Raw genomic sequence first — 22434 nt, 5'->3', positions numbered from 1 at the left:
AAGAAAAGGACAGACAACTGGCAACTGGATTTAGTGAGATGGGGGTCACAGGTGGCCCTGGGTCAAGAGCAGTTTCAGGATAAGTGGCAAAAGCCCAGCTGCAGTGAGTCGAGGGGAAAACAGAAGGTGCAGAATGGGTGACCAGAGCAGAGACAACAGTTTTGAGTTTTGTTCTGTGGCCAGTTTCCAGATTAGTGGGGATCAAACCAATTAGCACATCCCAGAAATGCGTTAGAAATGAGTTCTCAAAGCAGAAAAGAAATGCTTTCCAATGCACAGGTTTGATCTTCAAGTGCTCACATGCTTTATTATCTAAAGTACTATTTTGGGTGTCTAAGTACTTGGGTATCTAAAGTACTATCCTGGGTGGCTCAGTCGTTAAGCCTCTGCCTTCGGCTCAGGGCGTGATCCCGGCGTTCTGGGATCGAGCCCCAATCAGGCTCTTCTTCTGGGAGCCTGCTTCTTCCTCTCCCACTCCTCCTGCTTGTGTTCCCTCTCTCGCTGGCTGTCTCTCTCTGTGTCAAATAAATAAATAAAATCTTCAAAATAAAAATAAATAAATAAAGTACTATTTTGACATTATAAAATATTTAGGGTGTAGGCGCCTGCGTAGCTCAGTCGTTAAGCGTCTGCCTTCGGCTCAGGTCATGAACCCAGGGTCCTGGGATCGAGCCCTGCATTGGGTTCCCTGCTCAGCAGGAAGCCTGCTTCTCCCTCTCCCACTCCCCCTGCTTGTGTTCCCTCTCTCCCTGGTTGTCTCTCTGTCAGATAAATAAATAAAATCTTTAAAAAATAAAATAAAATAAAATATTAAGGGTGTGCATCTTTATGTATAAACAAGGAAACGGAGGCTTCAGGAGGTTGAACAACTTGGTCGACATCACACAGATAGACTGGGACAGGGCCGAGGCAAACCCGGGCCGTGTGTTTCTAGAGCTCATACCAAGAAAAAAACATGAAGAAAGGAGCCAGGGGACACTGGCAGCACCATGTACTAGTTGGGGGGTGCTAGTGGCAGATGAGTGTCAATTAACACCAATTAGTCCATTGCCGGAGTTAACACGAGTTTTCGTTGAACTCTTGCGCTAGTGTCAGACATACAAGTACTCATAACGTCCAAAAGGTAATTTTTCAAAGCCAACACTCATTTTGAGGACAGAGAACACAAACATAGGCATCACTTATCACATCTCCAGGTTTCATCAATACATCGTCTCAAGCTATGAACGGTCTTGACCAACTACAAGATCCATCTGTTTAATAAAATCAATAATCCGCCAGAGAGCAGCATAAACCGCTGGAGCAGACATTAGCCATCACCTACCTGTGGTCAGCAGTGGGTTTCGGCCTCCCGGTCCACAGTCTTCTGTTCACGGAGGAGGGAGGGGGAGAGGAGGGCAGGGGTGGGGGAGGTAGAGAAGGCAGAGGAGGCAGGTGCCTTTTATCCTTCCGGAAGCTGATGCCTGGGTTCCCGTCCTTGTCCCCTTCCCCATCGTGTTTGAACGTTCTCCGGGGCTTGGGCAGGGGGTTGATGAAGGGTTTTGCCGGGGAGCCCTCCGAGCCCCTGTCCACACCCTCCAGGCTCTGGTCACAGGGCCTCCTGCAGGAGCCTTTCCTTTCCTCTGTGGCCTCAAGGGCGGCCTCCTTGGCCTCCAGGTCCCACTGGTGGGACCTGAATTCCGAGCCACGCACGCCCCCACGGTTCTCTGGAAGGGTGGGCCCCTCCTCAGCCTTGTCCGGCAGGCAGTGTGGGGAGTAACAAGTCCCGGGTAACTGGGGATCCAACCCCGCCGACCCATCCTTCAGAGCCTGCTCCAGTTTCTTGACCTGCCTCAGCACCGAGAGGCTATCGTTGGGAAAGCGCTGTTTGCCCAGCCTGGGCTCTCGGCCTCTACCCAAGCTGGGAGCCAGCTGCCCGGCTGGCTGGCTGAGGTCTTGCCTTGGCTCTGCATCCTGTCCCCCGACTTTCACAACCCCTTTATTCCTCTCATTCTCCTTGCTCTCTGTCTCAGGCCTGGCTCCATCCTGAACCTCCGTGCCCCAGGCTCTCACACCATCACTGCTTCTCCTCCCCATCACACAGGACATCAGGTAGTCCTCCTGCCCATCTGCTTTCCTGCCGGGTGCAGGAGTGGGCAACTCCCTTTTCCCTTCCCATTCGGATATCTTGTCCTTTATGCTGAGGGACTTGTGCAGGGCCCCGCCTCGGGCAGGGGGGCGGGGGTTCTGAACACCGCTGAGGGGCCTCTTGCCCGCCTTGCTGGCTTCTTTAGCGCTGAGATCTGAAGCTGGGTCGCTGATGATCATATCTGAGCTGAACATGTTCTGCTGAAAACAGTCCACTCTTGACTCTAGCATCAGGTTATTGAGACTTTCCAATGAGCTTCTTCCGGGGGGTGAATTCTGATCAGTCTCTGGGAAAGGAATGGGGGACCTAAACAGCAGCCTTCGAGGGTCTTCCCCAGCCTTTGGACCTTCCACCTTGACCCTGAATAAGAAAGACAAACATTGGGTGATGGATTCTTGGTCATCATTGTTCCCGGCTGGTCATAGAGACTGGCTAGAACTCAGATATAAATTCTATATGCGAGTTGTAAGTCACAAACATTGAAACCACCATTTTAAGAAATCACTTTGCTCTTCTTGGGAAGACAGTATTGTGGAATGAAAGGAACGACTGGATTTTGGAATGCAGTAGACTTCAGTTTAAAGCCTAATTCAACCACTGACCAGCTGCGTGACCTTGAAAAGCTGCTTCACTTCTCTAAACCTAAGTGTCCTCATCTGTGAAATGGGAATAATAATAATACATATCTACCAGAGTGGCTAAAAACACTGAATGAGGCAGACCATATTAAGCATCCAGCAGGTCGTGAGTGTATAATAAATGTTATTATCATTATTGTTAGCTTGTTTCCCTGATGAAAATAGGGAACATCTCCTGAGGTAAAAGCTTACGCAGTCCAAATTTCCTCTGCTTCTATAATCAACGGATAGGCCTTTGTGACGACTATTTTAAAAAATAGAACAATGCCATAAGTCATACATTGTTTGCTACTTCTGGGCTTCATAAGCTGTCCTGACTTAAGTAGGTAAAGCCACAATTATTGGTAGCATTTGAATTGTACCTCCTCTAGAATGTGAGCCCTACTAGACTGATTTCTCTATGTGGACAGGGATTGCTTCGTTTTGTTAGTTTACTTTGAATTTTGGCCTGTTCGGGCTACTGCTGAATCTCTAGCACCTAGAACAATGGCAGAGTTAGCCACATGTGACATCCACATTGGACGGAGCAAAAGAGTATTTCCATCATCGCTGAAAGTTCTGGCCTAGAACAAACATGTGGGGAGATATGCCTCCAAATGGGATTTTAGGAGATTAGTCAGTGCTATGAAGATGTTAAAAGCTCTTTTGAAAGAAAACCAGAAAAACATTTTTAAGCTTGTCTAATGAGAATGGGAGTATCTGTGTTTTTGAATGCAAAACATTCTTCCACCAGCAAAGGTCATAACTAAGCAGAGTGACCTTGGACATGACAAGATTAGCAAGGACACACAGACGAACTTCATGCTGCACATTTTTTGAATATACAGATCTGACTATATAGGAATTCTGAAACTCCACTTAAGGTCACAGTGAGGGATGAATAATTAGCAATTTCATGCATCCTGTTACCATTTGGCTTTCTGTCCTCAAGACTGATAATTGTTTATGTGAAGACTTCTCCCTCCATTGGGACATTAACACGTAAATTGCGTTGCTATTTGTGGTTACACAGCATAAATTAGAAACTTGTGAATATGCAAACATATTTTCATATTTTAAATACAGCTATCAAAGCAGAATTCTTTATTTAAATAAACAATTAGCATGCATAACAGAGTGCTTACAAAAGAGAAACACATTTTTTAATTGTCCTGTCACCACTGAGGACATTAGCATGAATTCAGATTTTAGTCAGAAGCAGAATCAGTTTGTTGATTTTTACTGAGAGTTCAAAAGGCAGAAGTTAAAGCCCTCACTCTCACAGTGCTAGAAGCAAAATGACTGGACAGATACATAAAAACACAATTCACATTAGTTCATGCTTAATGACTATGGATGATATAACAATAATCATAAATTTCATATGTACCTTTTTTTTTAAGATTTACTTATTTTAGAGAAAGTGTGGCATGAGTGGGGGGAGGGGCAGAGGGAGAAGGAGAATCTCCAGCGGACCCGGACCCCAACCCCCCCATTCCCTGAGTACTGCACTTCATGCAGGGCTCAATCCCACGACCCAGGAGATCATGACCTGAGCCAAAATCACAGGTCGGACACTTAACCGACTGAGCCACCCAGGTGCTGCACGTACTGTTAAACAATACTGACAACAGATAAATATGGCTTTCGAGTCAGAGGGACCTCGGTTTGAATCTTGGCTCCATTTTTTTCATTTTAAAATAAGAACTCCTGGGGCACCTGGGTGGCTCCACTCAGTGTGGAGCCTGCTTAAGATTCTCTCTCTCTCTTCCTCTCCCTCTGCCGCCCACCCCAAAATAAATAAATAAGAACTCTCTCTCCCTTCTCTAGACTGGAACTTGACTGGTGCAGAGGCCAAATTTATCTTGTTTGCTGTGCCTAGTATGCAGTAGGTAGTCAATAAATACTTATAAGATGAATGAGTGGATGAGTCAATATATGTTCATGTTCCCAGAGTACAGGCACATATTCTAATTCTTGATATTACTAAATGGCAAGGAGTGTTGTTGCAATGATTACAGTTATTGCCTAAGATCCCAGACATCTGGGGTGACCTCACAATCACGGAGGCCCTATGTAAAAACTCAAAGGGAAGAAGGATGGCTTGCTGGAAGATCGCACGGATTTATGAAGCTCAACAAGAGGCAAGGATGATGAAGCCAGAGGCAGAGGGCCCTCTCCATGCGGTTGTTGCACGCACGGATTTTTTGAGGTCCTGTTTCCAGGAAACTACAGCCCCAGAAGGGACTGGGGACTAGGGTGCAGAGCTGTGACTGCCAAGCCCGCCGCAGAGTGTGAGACAGAGAGGCAGAGGAAAGCGCTCATCTGGAGAGAAAACAGCACTTCCGAGACAGGATGGGCAAAGCTGGCTTTGTGGACAGATGCAGCTGTAAAGGCTTAAGGCTCAAGGATAATTACAAGGCCCACGCGTCCTAGTAGTTAGGAAAATAAATCCTGGGCTGGCCTGGGGAGAGGGCCTGAAGCTGCCATGGGTCTGTCCTCTCAACAGCTGGGCACTAGTCAGACCTTCCATTGACCACTGTGGTTGCAGCTTCCGCAGCACGTGCGGACGATTTCCAGGAGGCGCATCACAATGACTCGGAAAAGAACCCGTCCTCGGTCCGAGGAAGTGGGGTTAGAGAGGAGGGAAAGGCGGCAGAGAGAGGAAGGAAATGGAGAATCTGGGCCAACTTCTACACTCTCAGGGGAGAAAAGCTCTTACTTGTCAGCCAATTTGTAGCTCAGGTTTTCAGTCTGGCTGTGGCTGCCCTTGGCCGGCCTGCACACTGTCATCATGTCAGCACCAAGAGGAGCTCCAAGTCGCCTGGGGGAACAGGGATGCACACTCAGTGAGTCACAACAGCAAATCTAGGGTCCACACCCCAAATTATTTATCCCTGATAGAGTCTGCCCGGGAGTGGGGAAGGAGGTATGTGTGACTGCAACACACCATTCAGAATCCCTGACCCAGAAGAGGGGGCAAGGGCACAGAATCCTGAGAACCTCCTGGGTACAGACCCCATACCAACCAATCTCTTCTCACTCAGACGGCGTGCCGATCTCATGTGTGTGTGTCTGTGCACGCGTGTGCGCATGTGAAAGCAAAACATTAATACCAGCACAACTTGACACTTTTTCAGGCTCTCTAAAACCTGTGATGGGCTGATAGCCCCCAAAGAAGACGCGAGTTGTTACTTTACTCGAAACAAGAAATAAACCACCTGCCAAAGCAGAAACATCTACACAGAGGTAGCCCTGAGCTGGCCCTCATGGCAGGCATGGACGCACCCTGTTGCTGGCCTTGGTGCGCTGCGCCAAGAGCCTCTCCCAGCGCCTGCAAACCCAGGGAAGGAAACACGTAGCCACTAGGTCATCTGTCTCGTCTATGAAAAGTAGGTGGCTCCAGCAAACCCAGGAATCCCACGGGGCACCTCAAACCTGGCAAATAATAAGGGCCACGTGGATGCCAAAGCAGCTGCCTCCGCGCAGCAGTGGCTTTATGACATGCCGGTGCCTGACGTTCAAATGCAGCAGCTGATTAAATGTACCATTCCAACAGCAAGGCCCATCAGCACTCTGTGTCTCTCAGCATGAGGACAAACGGACATTGCTCAGGTGGACATGGCTAGGAAGATAAGATCCATCGGAGAATGCCAACAGGACGGGCGATGTAAGTCTTCTGCAAAGCATGAACACCACATGGCTAGTCCCTTCTGATGGGGACAAGGTGACTCTGACTAGAGGTTCAACGAGTACTGAGATACTGGAGAGTCACATTTCTTTTCCACTGACCCTCCAGGGAATCTTTCTCCTGAATCGCTCTCAAGTTCTAAGATTCCCATCCCCTCTACTCAGGAGAGTTTCCCTGCCAGGTGACAGGGTGGCTACGCAAATTCCTGGCCAAGGCATCCCCTTTCTGCAAGAAATCAAAGGGCTGGACTTCAAGACATGCATTAACTCCTGGGAACAAGGAGAGGGAGGCCAGAAGCAGGAAGAGGAAAAGAAAAGGAGAGTGAGCTCTGGGTAACAAATTAAGGAGAAGGGGGTTGGGAGTGGTGAGCTGAAAAGACAGGAGGGGAATAGGCTGGTCCAAGAAGGTACGAGTTTGGGGAGGGGGGCAGAGCTCAGGCCTGCCCATGGAGCTCAGCTGCCCCTTATCCAGTCATGTGGCACCCTACATTTTGGGTACGGCAGTGCTGAAAGCAAGCCCGGCTCTCTAAAGAAGTCAGGCCCAGGGCTCTCCCCTCCCATTATGGAAGAGAGCCCTGCAGGGCCTTTCAGAACAGGAAGGAACTCATTGCCTCTCTCATAATGCTCCACAAAGCTTCTGGTCAACTATGCTTCAATAATAAAAAGTTAAAAAAAAAAAAAAAAGCTTCTGGAGCCTCTCCATTTGGATGGACTGAAAGACACTGCCCTTCTGTCATGCATCTGGCAGAAGGCCCCGCTGGATGTCAAGGAGAGCAGCCACTCCCCCCCCCCCACCCGCCCCCGCCACCACCCTCAGGCCTGCACTCCGCATCCACACAGCTAACCATAGGGATGCAGCCTTGTTCTGCGTGGGCAGCAACTCTCTCCACCCACCTCCTCTTTCAAGCAGGCGTACCCCTTTCCCTGCCACCACGACCAGATGACAGGTTTGTGCAGGATGCACTGCGGCCTCAAGGATGAGTGACACGTGGCGTCTGCCCTCAGGGAGAACACCCAGGGCTGCGCTTGGGTCACTATCAGCCCTGGCATCTGGCTTTCCCCAAAAGAGAACAATTTCCCTATACTTCCCAGAAAGCCAGAGCTTTTCCAAAAAGGACAAAAGCTGTGTGTCTCCTGCACAGAGGACCGTGTATGGGGTCTGAGGTTGAAGGTCACACGAAGCACTTAAACAATACGGTACCGCAGTGAACTCGATTCCCATCGGGCACTAATAACTTCAAGGACTAAAACCATGGTCTCTAGAGAAATAGCCAATGCCATATTCTGAGAAGCCAGTTCAAGTGGGCTTCAGGGCCTGGAACTGAGAATGCAAAGAACGTCCCCCACCACTCAGCAATCAGCCCGCTGGCATTTCTGAGTTCACAGAGGAACAGAAAATGCTGCCCCCACAAAACTATGGCCCTTCCCTTTTCACCTCTGTTGTTCAAGAGTCAGTAATTAGGTGACAAGCCCAGCTTAATTTGCTGATTGGAAGTACTTTGTCACTTTATGTTCCCATAACTTCGCTATCACATCATAGGTCTGGGATTGCAAGATGGAGCTATTTCCCCAAGTGTGGCCTACCAGGAACCTGTTCAAGTCTGCTGGGGGACCTCATCAGGCAGGTAGACTCCTGGGCACTATTCCAACGTACCAAAACCCACCGTCTGGGCAATGGCCTGGAAGCTGCACTTAAGTATGGTTATTCAAAGACCTTGGGTGATTTTTACACAACCTGATACTCTTTATTTCTTCCTGGGCAATCTGGCCTTGTGATCCAGACTGGTTTCCAGGAGGTATAATGAATGCATGACTAATAAAAACACATTTTCCCTCTCAACTGCTTTCCATAAAAATAGAACTTCCCATTCACCAGATGGGCTTAATTAGTACTAATAATTTTATTTTATTTTATTTTATTTTATTTTATTTTATTTTATTTTATTTTTAAAGATTTTATTTATTTATTCAACAGAGATAGACAGCCAGCAAGAGAGGGAACACAAGCAGGGGGAGTGGGAGAGGAAGAAGCAGGCTCCTAGCGGAGGAGCCTGATGTGGGGCTCGATCCCATAACGCCGGGATCACGCCCTGAGCTGAAGGCAGATGCTTAACCGCTGTGCCACCCAGGCGCCCCAGTACTAATAATTTTAATTCAATTTAAAATGTCATACAAAATTCTGAAGCTAGATGATGGGTACGTGAATATATGTTTTGGTGAGAGGCTTCTGGTCCATCTCAAAAGCCCACAGGAAGTGTAATTGCTCCATCTTGACATTACCAGATCGAAAACCTGTGTTGTCTTATAATTCCTTTACGTTTACCCACTAAGGCTTAAAGTCCAGCCTGATCGCGGAAAACACCATTTTTCTTTTTTTAAGGGCACTGGAGTACTAAAAGGCGAAGTCATTAATTAAAAAACAAGTATCTCCCCACAAGAGCGTCAAGATTTTAAAACATATAAAGTGTTTTCCCCGCAGTAGGAAGGAGGAAGTGACCGTATCAGATCTTCTCCCCAGCACAGTTCTTACAGGAGAGCCGGAGGGTGCAGCCGGCAGTGCCTAGAGAGGAGCCAGCAGGGAAAGGAGGGGGGAAGCAGCTCCTTCGGAATCCTGCCCATGCCTGCCTGCCTGCAGTTTCCTCCACTGCCATCTGGGGAACCAGCCTGGTGAAGCCAGTGTAGTCTCCACTGCTACTGTGTCCCAGTGACACAGCTACTGGTGGTCTGAGGCCTGGCCTCTCAGAATGTTCCTACTTATAAAAGAGCATTGCTCATGTTTTATTCTGGGCATTAATTAATTATCCATTTAACATATTACAAATTATATAGGGTACCACTGAGCTCTCACCAACATTAATAACATCTTCCTATTAACTCTGGTGGGGTTTTTATGGCACAACAGGGAGGTGATACATGATCTACAGAAATTTTGCTATCAAAGTCACCTATAAAAAGAAGTTCAGATATTACTGACAAGCTGGACATGTATAAGCCACGGGGGGGGGGGGACTGATTTTCCCCGAATCTTAAAACAAAAACAGTGATTTAAAAAAAAAGTGAAATCTGGAAATGTCGATCAACTGATAAACAAAATGTGATAGATATACACAATGGAATATTATTTAGCCATAAAAAGGAGTGAAGTACTATTACATGCCACAATATGGATGAGTCTTGAAAACATAGTAGGTGAAAAAGCTGGACACAAAAAGCCATTTTTGTATGATTCCTTTTATAGGAAATGTCCAGAGTAGGCAAGTCCATAGAGGGAAGGGGAACTGGGATTGACTGCCAATAAGTAAGGGTTTCTTTTAGGGATGATAGAAATGTTCTAGAATTAGATAGTGGAGACAGCTGTACAACTATCACTATATAGTGAATAACTCCAAGTCACTAAATTGTACACCTCTAAGTGGTAAATTTTATGTGAGTATATTTCAATTAAAAATACATTATATGCATCTTCAGTAAAAACAAAAATAAGAAATTTGGGCAGGGGAAGGAGAAGGAGTGAAGGATAAAACACACACAGCTATAATTTTCCAATGCCCTTTACTGCTCTAAGGTTAGTATGTTAATTCTGGAATATAGGTAAATACACATTATATTCACTTGATTCATAAAATGGTCATACTTGATATACTGAATGAAAAAATACAATTTACATCACAAATAACTGCACACTAATACAATTAAATTTTAAGTGTTTTTTCTTTATGTTGCAAATAGAGCTCTAAGTTGTTCAGTTTTCATGATTCTAGTAACTTATTTTATCAGCTTCTAAACAGCAAACACAAATTTGAGAAGGAACCACAACAACTATTGAAGAACAAAAATAGTTCTTTTTCTCAACTGAGCATTCTTTTTCACAGCAAGCATCTGTGGAAGGTGTTTGTTTTCAGAAACTATGTTGAGAAGGAAGAAAAATGGCTCTGTCACACCGTGCAGCTCTGGCTGTGTTGAGCTGCTCGGTGAGGCTCACTCTGAGCCTCTGGAGGCTTCGTTCTCGTCTTCTTCAAGCAAAACAGTTAAAAAACAAACAAACAAACAAAAAAAAAACAAAAACAAAAAAAACCCCTAAATGGATTGCTCTAGTATTTTACATAATAGCGTTATTTTCTTGATTTTGGAGTATTTTCAAAAGCAAACCAATTTCTTCACATTTGCAAGACAGAAGACTGAAGCAGGTGAGGAACAAGAGAAGCCAAAGGCTGCCTCCGAACAACACCCAGGGGGCCATTTTGGCAGAATCGCAGCCTGCACTCTTGAACCAAATGCTTAAACCATGCCTGCACAAAAACACCACACACCACGACCAGAAACCAGGTCCTCAGTGTGCCACACCGGGCAAAGACTGTGGCGGTGCTAAGGTAATGATTTTTCTGCTAACAACCAACCACCAAAGTCTTACTATTTCTAGGAGTTCTGCTTTAGAGCCCAGAGATTCCCGCATCAAGTAAGAGTGTTCAGGAAGGCTCTAATGAGCGAATAAACACATCCCATTTTCTTACAGTTACCATATCCGTCAACAGTTGACTGGATAAACAACATGTGGTCTAGTCTTACAATGGCAATAAAAAGGGACGAAGGGCTTACACATGTTATGACATGGATGAACCTTGAAAACACCATGCTAAGTGAAAAAAAAAAAAACAGTGACAAAAGACAACCCACGTTATATGATTTCACTTATATGAAATGTCCAGGACAGGCAACACAATAGAGACAGAAAGCAGATTAGTTGGGTGGCTCGGTCGGTTAAGGGTCTGCCTTTGGTTCAGGTCATGATCGTCCTGGGACCAAGCCCCACGTTGGGTTCCCTGCTCGGTGGGGAGTCTGCTTCTCCCTCTGCCTCCCCCTGCCTGTGCTCCTGCGCATGCGCACGCGCTCTCTCTCTCAAATAAATAAAACCTTTAAAAATAAATAAAAAATAAATTTAAAAAAAGCAGATTAGTGGATGCCAGGACTGGGGAAGGGGTGGGTGGTGAGTGACCACTAACAGATACGGGTTTTTTGGGGGGGAATGATGAAAATGTTCTAAATTAGGTAGTGGTGATGGTTGTACTGGTGAATATGCTAAACACCACGTGATCCTACACTTTAAAAAGAGTGATGTTGGGGCACTTGGGTGGCTCAGTCGGTTAAGTGGTTGCCTTCAGCTCAGGTCATGATCCCAGGGTCCTAGGATGGAGTCCCCCCCTCATCGGGCTCACTGCTCAACAGGGAGCCTGCTTCTCCCTCTCCCTCTGCCGCTGCTCCTCCTACTTGTGCTCTGTGTCAAATAAATTAATAAAATCTTTAAAAAAATAAAAAGGGTGAATTTTATGGTACATGAATTGTATCTCAATGAAGCTGTCATAAAACAACAACAAAAAAAAAGCAGGAAGGACTGCTGAATGGGAGGAGTCCTGGCCCCACCCCAGACTCAGTGAATCAAACTCCCAGAGGGCCCCAGGGAATTACTGCTACAGTCTAAGAGCCAATAAACCATGTCTATTTTCCTGCCACTTGCGTCCTCAGTCGGCAACAGAAACACACTCCCCTGCCCTCTGCTTTGGAAGGCAGTCTTTTACTCAAGTGTGTCTGTTTGCTCCTATTTCAGAGCACCTCTAAAATCAGATGGAGTTGTCAGCACACAGTGAGTTGTTCCTGGCCCTCGAACCCAGGGGTAAAGGCTCCAAGTGCCACGTCCCTACACAATTTTCAATACTAAGGCTCCTTTTCATTCTAAAGGAGGCCTAGGACCCAAAGTATAATCTGAGTATTTTTTAAGACTTTCTGTGGGTATGAAAACTCAGTTACTAGACAAAAATATTTTCTTTTAACAACTTGGTCAGTATTTTCCTGACCTACACCTGTCAGTTTGTCTGATAAATGAAGCCACTGGGAATCTGTGGCTAGAGCAGCCTGACATTGCAGGCTGGACCACACTTTGTGATGCTCCTGAGGCCAGAGGCAGCTGAAGCTTTTTATTCTTCTCAATTTCAGAAACCCGGGTTTCACACCTGCAGAACATTCTTTTTTTTTTTTTTTTTAAAGATTTTATTTATTTATTGGACAGAGAGAGACAGCCAGCGAGAGAGGGAACACAAGCAGGGGGAGTGGGAGAGGAAGAAGCAGGCTCATAGCGGAAGAGCCTGATGTGGGACTTGATCCTGTAACGCCGGGATCACGCCCTGAGCCGAAGGCAGACAATTAACTGCAGTGCCACCCAGGCGCCCCAGATATTTATTTTTTTTTTTAAGATTTTATTTATTTATTTGACAGAGAAAGACAGCCAGAGAGAGAGGGAACACAAGCAGGGGGAGTAGGAGAGGAAGAAGCAGGCTCCCAGCAGAAGAGCCTGACGTGGGGCTCGATCCCAGAAATCTGGGATCACGCCTTGAGCCGAAGGCAGATGCTTAACAACTGAGCCACCCAGGCGCCCCACACCTGCAGAACATTCTTATGTACAGAAATGTATTTGGCCACCTTCGTAGAATGGAAACACATTTTCGCTTGACAATATTTGCAAACCGTGCTTTTTCTGTCACTCACGTGCAATGCAGAAATACTTCCATATGCTGCCTTTAGGTTGTCCATTTTGTAGAGGGTAAAAAGAGAAAAAGCACAATTAGGTAGCCATCTTGCCCATGAGCACTAAGCTACAGTGTGTGTAAGGTTTTAGCGCTGTCAGCCCTCCTGAGTGAATGCTTGTAACTACTGGTGTCACCTCTCTGGAAAAAGTTACTATAAGTTTGCCATAAATCATCAGAGTATGAGTTATAAAAGTTATGAAATATGCTCACACTGCCAAAATATGGCTTAAGAATCTGAATTCTGGCAAATATATTTTCTTTTAAGTAAAAAATACAGGGACTCCAGCTGGCTCAGTTGGTGGAGCATGTGACTCTTGATCTGGGGGTTGTGAGTTCAAGCCCATGTTGGGTGTAGAGCCTAATTTAAAAAAAATAATAAACCTGCATTGCAGTGGTATTATCTTCATTAAAAAAATAAATAAAATAGTATACTTCCTTTGGTTTTGTGTTTGTTTGTTTGTTTTTTTTTTTTTTGCTTATTACTGGTCACCAAACTCAGAGGACTCAGGTTCTAACTTCTTTCAACCCCAAATATTTAAAATTGCTCTTCTTTCTCTCTTTTCTGGGCTAGCCAGAAACCACTTCTTACTTTTAACCTCTACGGAAGTCAATGCCAATGTGCCTACTATTTTTCTGATGAGGAAGTGGAGGCTCAGTTAGGTTAGGTCAGTAGTTCAAGTTCATACAACAACCCTGTAAGTGGACAGAGCCAGAAATGAGTCTAGGTTTTGAACCCAAGTCTGGTGGTGCTTTTTTTTTTTTTTTTAAGATTTTATTTATTAATTTGACAGAGGGAGACAGCCAGCGAAGAGAGGGAACACAAGCAGGGGAGTGGGAGAGGAAGAAGCAGGCTCCCAGCGGAGGAGCCTGATGTGGGGCTCGATCCCAGAACGCTGGGATCATGCCCTGAGCAGAAGGCAGACGCTTAATGACTGCGCCACCCCGGCGCCCCCCGCTTTTTATTTTTTTAAGATTTTATTTATTTATTCGAGAGAGAGAATGAGAGAACACGTGTGCACAAGCAAGGGGAATGGCAGGCAGAGAGGGAGAAGGAGAAGCAGACTCCCACTGAGCAGGGAGCCCGATGTGAGTTTCCATCCCAGGACCCCCAGATCATGACCTGAGCCCACAGCAGACGTTTAACCGCCTAAGCCACCCAGGCGTCCCTAAGTCTGGTCCTTCTTATACAAGAGCACCGTGGTCTCATATTGTATTACCTAATCTAGAGTAGAAATAGATCCTAGCTTATTATTTTTAGTGTCTAATTTGTTCAGCTCTTCAAAATCAGCAATTGTTTTATACTTCTTTTGCGCCATGCCAAATTTCATCAACACTTGCTAATGAAGTGAGCTGGGAGGGAGCTTGAATGTTTTTTTGTAGGTCTCTTTTTTTATGGTCTATGATTATATATTTCTGTATTTGGGGAATCTATTTTAAGAAATAATCCTAAATATGGAGAAATATATGTGTAAATGTTTATATGTATTACTTTTAAGATTGCAAACTTAAAAATAACTTAAATGTCCCAGGACCCTGGGTTCATGACCTGAGCCGAAGGCAGACACTTAACTGACAGAGCCACCTGGGCACCCCTAAAAAAATCTTTTAAAAAACTGTGTTGGGGTGCCTAGGTGGCTCAGTGGGTTAAGCCTCTGACTCTTGGTTTCTGCTCAGGTCATGATCTCAGGATTCTGGGATTGAGCTCCATGTCCACCTCCCAGGTCAGCAGGAAGTCTGCTTCTCTGCCTCTCCCTGTCCCTTCCCCCTGCTCACGCAGCTCACACTCGCACTCTAAAATAAATAAAAATAAATCTTAAAAAAAAAAAACAAAAAAAACCCCCTGTGTTTAAGGAGACTACAATTCTGTAAGGACGGATAGGAGATTCGTGGTTGCCTAGGCCAACAGTGGGTAGGGCAAGAAAAATGGGAGTGATTGCTAATGGGCATGGGGTTTCCTTCCGAGATGATGAAAATGTCCTAAAATTAATTGTGGTGATGGTTGCACAACTCTGTAAACATGCTAAAAACCATTAAACTGTACCTTTTAAAGGGGTGAACTGTACTGTATATGAAATATATCTCAATAAAACTCTTATTTAAAAAAATAAATTAAAAAGTCAAGCTGAGGGGTGCCTGGGTGGCTCAGTCGTTAAGCGTCTGCCTTCGGCTCAGGGCATGATCCCAGCGTTCTGGAATCGAGTTCCGCATCAGGCTCCTCTGCTGGGAGCCTGCTTCTTCCTCTCCCACTCCCCCTGCTTGTGTTCCCTCTGTCGCTGGCTCTCTCTCTCTCTAATAAATAAATAAAATCTTAAAAAAAAAAAAAAAGTCAAGCTGGAAAAAAAAGACTATTATTAAATGAAAAAGTGCTGGAATCAAGATCCAAAAACTTCTGTCAAATATGAATAAAACAATGTTTAAAAAAAAAGAGAAGGACTCTATTCCTACTCAAAATTGTGTAAGAAAACGATTGGAAGTAAATACAACAAATGATGAACAGCAGTTGTCAGTGGGTAAGAAACTTGGGATGATTTTTTCTGTTCTCTCTACTTATCTATATTTCAACAACAAAAAAGCCACATTTCCAAATTTTCTATAATAAACATGCACTATTATTATTTCCCATTTCCCAGTACAGATGTTTCACCAGGGCCAAAGAAAGATTATATGGAAATCTACGGCTAACAGGAAAATAATCATATAATTCATTCTTCCAACTAACAGTTGTATGTACTTTGCAAAGGGAACAGAGTAAAGCCTGGGAGAAATATAAAATAAAGACACTGATTTGCCCTCTGAGAGTTTTCATTCTTGTACAGGAAAGAAGATACACGTGACAATACTGTATTACACACTTGAAAGCTGCTAAGGGAGTAGATCTTACATGTTCTGACTACATACACACACAAGTTAACTGTATGAGGTGATAGATGTGTTAACTAACCTTCACAATATATGCGTATATCATATCATCATGTTGTATACTTTAAACTTACATAATGTTATGTCAATTATATCTCAATAAAGCTGGGGGGGAGGTGCACGAGTGCCTCCAATACAAAACACAACATGATAAGCAAAACAGTGAAAGCAAGATCCTTTGTGGATCTGGGCTTGAAGGATGGGCTGAATTTCCTTTGGGGTATAAGGGTGAAAGGCATAAATGTTTGTATAATCTCAGGACAACTAAACACTTAAAGAAGAATAAACCACTGAGTGAAAAGCAGCACCAATTCCGTAAGGAGATTACACTGAACTGAGTGGCTGGCTGCCTTTCAGGGGACAATCAACATGTGAACAATCTGTGAACACAATTTGCATAGATTTTCTGAAAGCTTTTACCAGGATATTACCATAAGCATAATGGCCTTACATATTTTTTTATTTGGAATGATTTCAGGTTTGCAGTACAGTTGCCAGAATATTACAGAAAACTCTTCTAAACCCTTTGTACAAATTTACCAAGTTTTAACATTCTCTCAATGGAAGACTGCTTTAAAATGCTGTTTTGGAGGCTTAGGGAAAATAAATTCTATCCAGGTACTAGAAGTCTTAAGTGCTCATGAATCTGAAAGCAAACAGAATCTTATAAAACCAGTTTACTAAAGTAAGTAAGCACAGGCAGGTCCAAAAGACAACTCAACCCCCAACCCAGCCCGACCCTCCACCAGGACCTTCCAGGAGGACACTGAAAACTTTAAAACCAGAATACCAGACATGGAAGAAGAGTTGAGGAAAACACTGAAAAATACAAAAGAAGGTGGGGGGGGTGGGGCTTGGGGGCCACCACCATATAGTAAAACTTACTATAAAGCCTCTATAATGAAAACAGCGTGGTACTGCCACAAGAATAGATAAATAGACTCGTGGAACAAAAGAGAAAGCCAAGACCCAGCTACACATATAACTTTATATATATATGATAAAGGCGGCATCTTAAATGACTAGGACAAAAGTGGACTTTTTTTTTTTTTTTAAGATTTTTTTGAGAGAGAGAGACAGAGATAGTGACAGAGATAGCTAGAGAGAGCACAAGTGGGGAGGAGAGGGAGCAGCAGGCTTCCCGCTGAGCAGGGAGCCCAATGTGGGGCTCCATCCCAGGACCCTGGGATCGTGACCTGAGCTGAAGGCAGACGCTTAACTGAATGAGTCACCCAGGTGCCCCAAAAGGTGGCTTTTTTTTTTTAAGATTTTATTTATTTATTTGACAGAGAGAGAGACAGCCAGCGAGAGAGGGAACACAAGCAGGGGGAGTGGGAGAGGAAGAAGCAGGCTCCTAGCGGAGGAGCCTGATGTGGGGCTCGATCCCATCACGCCGGGATCGCGCCCTGAGCCGAAGGCAGACGCTTAACCGCTGTGCCACCCCGGCGCCCCAAAAGGTGGCTTTTTAATATAGGATGCTGGAATAACCAAATAGCGCAAAGATGTTCAAGTAAAATCACATAGCAAATCTGATGTGCCTGGGGTGACTGGCTGGCTCAGTCTGTAGAGCATATGGTCTCAGGGTAGTGAGTTCAAGCCCCACACGGGCATAGAGCCTATTAAAAAAAAAAAAAAATCTGATGCGCCTGCAGTTCTGGTGAACTGAGGATAACCCACGTCTTTCTCAGAGCCAGAAAACCAGCTGCAGACAAGAAGTAGTTTCACAAGGGGACTGCAGCCTTGCGAGGCTAACAGGAGAACCTGAAGGATCTGACCAGTGCCTACCATAACTCCCAAAGGGCTCCAACTGCCCTCAGGACCTGCTGTGATTTCAGTGGAGTTTTCAAAAGTCTGATTTATTTTTCTAGGGCAGCCCTAGAGCTTATAATACATTTGTGCAGCACCTGATTTCCATACTATACACACATTATAACATACATAACTCCCCGTCCCTCCCAGCAATTTCCAGGTGTGTTTTTGTTACCCTCATTTTGAAGGTGAGAAGATCAAGGTTCAGAGACTTGCCCAGAATCACAATTGTTTAAGAGACAGAAGGGGGGTGGGGGACACCTGGCTGGCACAGTTGGTTACCTGTCTGACTCTTGGTTTCAGCTCAGGTCATGATGTCAGGGTCCTGGGATTGAGCCCTGCCTTGAGCCCTACGTCAGGCTCCCTGCTCAGTGCATAGTCTGCTACAGATTCTCCTCTCCCTCTGCCCCTCCCACCATGCTTGCTCTTTCTCACTCTCTCTGAAATAAATAAATAAAATCTTTAAGAAAATAAAAGAGAGCGAGAGAACAGGGAATTTGTAACTCTCTGCTCCAAATTCTATATTTTGGCCCTCAAACCTCCTTATCTGTTCTCTCAGTACCTTCAACGAGAACCAGCCTGGATTGACACCTCTCACAACCTGAGGCAAGAATCTGCTAATTGGTGATGCCAAGACCCCAGGGGACAGTAAACTCAGAGTCTGACCCACAGAGGTCAGGCTCTTTAGGGGAGCCTGGGTTTCTTCTAAGGGCAGCAAGCAGGAAATAGCTTTCATTCATAACCTTTGGGAAGATCAGGGTAAAGAAATTAGCACTGTTACATCCTGTGATCTGTCAGGCAATGACTTAAGCACTTTACACACATAATTCTAGAAATAATGCATCACCCAAGATAAATGAAAACATATGTCCACATAAGTTCTTCTACACTAACATTCATAGCAGCATTAATTCATAATGGCCATAAAGTGGAAATAATCCAAATGCCATCAACTGATGAAGAGATAACCAAAATGTGGCATACTCATACCATGGAATATTCTTCAGCCATAAAAGCAATGAAGTACTGATACGTGCTACAACGTGAACCTTGAAAACATTACGCTAAATGAACAGAAGCCAGTCACAAAAGCCCCTACGTTGATGAGTCCATTTATCTGAAATGTCTAGAACAGGGAAAGCTATAGGGACAGAAAGTAGGTAAGTGGTTGCTCAGGGCTGAGGGGAAGGAGAGGGAGCCGGGGAATGACGGCTAAAGGGTACGTATGGGTTTCTCCTTCCCTGTGATGAAAATGTTCTTAACCACTGTTGTGGTGGTTGCGCAACTCTGTGAATATACTAAAAACCGTTAAACTGTATGCTTTAAGTGGATGGATTTTTATGGTAAGTGAATTTAAACCTCAATAAAGCTATTACCAAAAAAAAAAAAAAAGAAAGAAAGAAAAGAAGAGAAAAGAAAAAGAAAGGCAGGGGGTTGGGCAGAGGAAGGAAAGAAAGATCAATCCAAGCATCTAGCACCATGTACCAAATACACAATAGGAAGTCATAACAGTATCTCTGAGACTTTAAAAGAGATCTGCCTGGCCCCAAAGCCCTTGCTCCAGAATGCCATTACTTCCTTCACAAGCAGTATCTCTAACAAAGTACTTAGCGAATGAATCCAAGAAACTAGGATACTTATGAATACAGTGGTAAAACAAATGAAGAGAAAATGGTCAAAGAAACATAACACAGGTAATAGATACAGCAGACGCTATGCGGAGCTCGCCTACCTCACAAACGGATCCCTTTTTCCACAAACTGTCCTATCCCTCTTCCAAATGGTTCCAGGTTCTCTGGCAGCCATGTTTGAATGACGATCCCACCCCCACCCACAGCTGATTGGCTCTAGAGGAGGCCTGACTCAAGCCGGGCCAATCAGATTCCAGTCCTGGAGAGTTGCGCCGAAGTGCGTGGCTGGAACACCGAAACCCGAGGGTGCGAGGGAGCCATTTCCTTGCTTGTGGAGTAAGGAGACGAGGCACCGGGGCTGTGGGGGAGAATGATGCCAGTGCGGAAATGGCTTGGCACCCCCTGAATCCAGTCCCCTCTTGAGGCTAGGCTGCCGTCCTGCCCGTGGGTTTCACGAGACATCTTCATACCTTTGTTTAAGCAACCAAAAGAATCCCCTCAACGCGTTAAATCTGTGTTCATCTGTTACGTTCAACTACTTTCCCAACGCGAAAACGTAAAGCTACTGTAGTGTGAGGTGTTTGGTTTTTTTTTTAAAGAATTTATTTATTTATTTATTTATTTATTTATTTATTTATTTATTTGAGAGAGCGAGAGGGCACAGTGGGAGAGTGAAAAGCAGACTCGCAGCTGCGGAGAGAGCCTGACCAGGGGCACCATCCCAGGACCCCGAGATCACTACCTGAGCCCTCCGCAGACGTTTAACACACCGAGCCACCGAGGCGGCCCTGTATGTGTGAGTTTTAAACATGAATCTGCATCTACATCGCTGAACCTGAGCAAGCTTCAGCTTCTAAGGAAACTGAAGCCCCCTTGGGTTTGCCCCAGCCTGGCTCAGGACGGTGGGTGCGATGTGATCATCCCCGGGACACGACTGAGGGGCGGCAGAGCAGCTCTCGAGAAGTCCCTTTCTCTCCCTGACTCTTCATGACACTGGAGGTGCTGAAAACCTCTTAGTAAAGCTCTCATGAGACCTAAACTTTCCAAGCACCTTAAGAGCGTATTATAAGCACTACTACTGGAGAGCTGCTGAATCCCTGGATGAACCCCTAAATAAGACACGGTATCAGAAGGTGAACATTCTCCTCCCTTCCTTCCCAATAAAAACCCCACTGAAAAAACTCTAGCTTTATATTGGAATGGACTAATGAGAGGTTACTGTGGGTAAATGAACAAATAAAAGGCATGCATGCCTCTTTCAGTTCTTATTTTAGATCTACAATATATATACAAGAAAGCAGATATCACATCTCTCCCACACACACGCTGGCAGGGACACGTTTGAATGAAAAATATTTCTGAGAGTTTTGCATAGTCTGGACACCAGAAGGAAGAGATGAGTTGACAGGAGGGAAGGGATGGACGAGTCCTTTTCCCATCCCTCTATTTATGGGAGTCATTTCCCTTCAGGAAATGCTGAGCCCCTTCTCCCAGGACCCTGTTGGGAATGACGCCTGCACTGGCTGACCCAGCCTTCCACATCCTCCTCCTGGCCTCAGCAATTCTCCCCTCGTGACCCAGTCAGTACTGGGAACCCAGCCTGTAAATGACAGTGCTTTTAGAGGCCCCAGTCTAGTGAGGAAATTCAAAGAGAAAAGGGGAGGGTGGGAGAGACACATAATGAACCCAGAAAGCCCCTGGCGTGGAGAAGGTCCTAAATCTGAACACAGAAAGCGGATGGATCAGGAGGAAGTTGGGGCTAGAAATGATGACACTGTGGCCCAAGAGTCTGGGGGCTCACCTAGCTTTGTGGCAGAGGCAGCAGCAGGACCCAGGGCTCCTGTCGCCCCATCTAGGGCTCATTCACCTGCTCCATACTCTCTTCCCTTCCGCAGATGACTCACATTTCAATGGAAAGCTGTCCCAGGGGAAGCTGGGTCTATTAAGTGTTCTTGATGAAGGTGGTTCTCTTCTCTTCTTGGTCTTCTCTTTTCGGACAGCTGGGGCTTTGGTGGGTTTTTGTTTTTGTTTTAGAAGTGAGAAATGTCCTTTGTTATTAGGTTGTGGAGGGAGTTTTAAAAAGCAACAAAAGACAAAAACATTTGCCCCACAGATGCCAGGTAATATTAGCCACTGGCTCCCAGGGAATGCTGCTTTTTCTTTTACAAAAAAAAAAATTAATGAATAAATATAGTGTTCAGAGCTTCCCTGCCCTATACCAGGGAGGAAAAGAGACTTAGTGTAGCAGGTTAAAGGAAATGAACTGGAGAATGAGGGTAAGACAGAGAAAAGTAGAGACAGAATCAGAAAGACAAAGACTGAAAACCAAAGAAACAGGGAAAGAATGGCGGCGAAACACAGAGAGGAGAGACCCACCAAAAAAACGCCAAGACACAGACCAAGAGGGCGGCCATGGGAGGTCCCATCCAGATGCCTCTCCATTGGAGGCAGCGTCCCAGAGATCAGCTTTTTTGCAGCTGAAATGTATATAAAGGAAATACCTTGCCCAAGTGTATATCGTGGGCCATAGAATGCCCTATTGGCAAATACTTGGAATTAGAATTTTCCCAGCTCCATACTTCTGTTCATATTCTTTCTCTCAGTTGTCATCCTTTTTCCTTGCTGTTATATTCCCACCTACTCCTCAAAATCTAGTTTAAATCCTAACTTTTCCATAAAACTTACTTTGACTACCCTCCAAACTAAAGTTCTTCCCCACTCTTCTGAATTTCTAGAGCCGTATTAACTTATCTACACTTGATAATCTGACAAAATATGCATAAGCTTGTGTTATCTCTTCTACGGCTGGCTTCAACTGTTACTGAAATACGTTTTACTCAGGGTGCCCGAGTGGCTCAGTCAGTTGAGCATCTGACTCTTGATTTGGGCTCAGGTCGTGATCTCAGGCTTGCACTCTCTCTCTTTTGAAATAAATAAAATCTTAAAAAATAAATAAATAAATGGGGTGCCTGGGTGGCTCAGCCGGTTAAGCATCTGCCTTCGGCTCAGGTCATGATCCCAGGGTCCTGGGATTGAGCTCCAGAGCCCCACATCAGGCTCCC

General features: G+C 45.1%; 1 protein-coding gene across 3 annotated transcripts in view; it reads right to left on the bottom strand.

The window, feature by feature from the left end:
• The window catches only part of DENND2A (DENN domain containing 2A), a 100650-nt gene that overhangs the window by 67133 nt on the left and 11083 nt on the right, over window positions 1-22434 (bottom strand). For all 3 annotated transcript variants that reach the window (XM_045792509.2, XM_087860788.1, XM_045792510.2), the window contains exons 2-3: window positions 5468-5569; window positions 1325-2488 (exon numbers count right to left, since the gene is read on the bottom strand). In XM_045792509.2, the coding sequence (XP_045648465.2) occupies window positions 1325-2488; window positions 5468-5541 (1238 nt within the window). In that variant the 5' untranslated portion in view covers window positions 5542-5569. The remainder of the gene's footprint in view (window positions 1-1324; window positions 2489-5467; window positions 5570-22434) is intronic.

Source organism: Ursus americanus, chromosome 3 (genome assembly GCF_024610735.1).
Source record: "Ursus americanus isolate L20-20 chromosome 3, mUrsAme1.1.p, whole genome shotgun sequence".
Taxonomy (NCBI): domain Eukaryota; kingdom Metazoa; phylum Chordata; class Mammalia; order Carnivora; family Ursidae; genus Ursus; species Ursus americanus.
The sequence above is the reverse complement of the archived record's forward strand: the minus strand, read 5'-3'. Positions and strand labels throughout refer to the sequence as shown.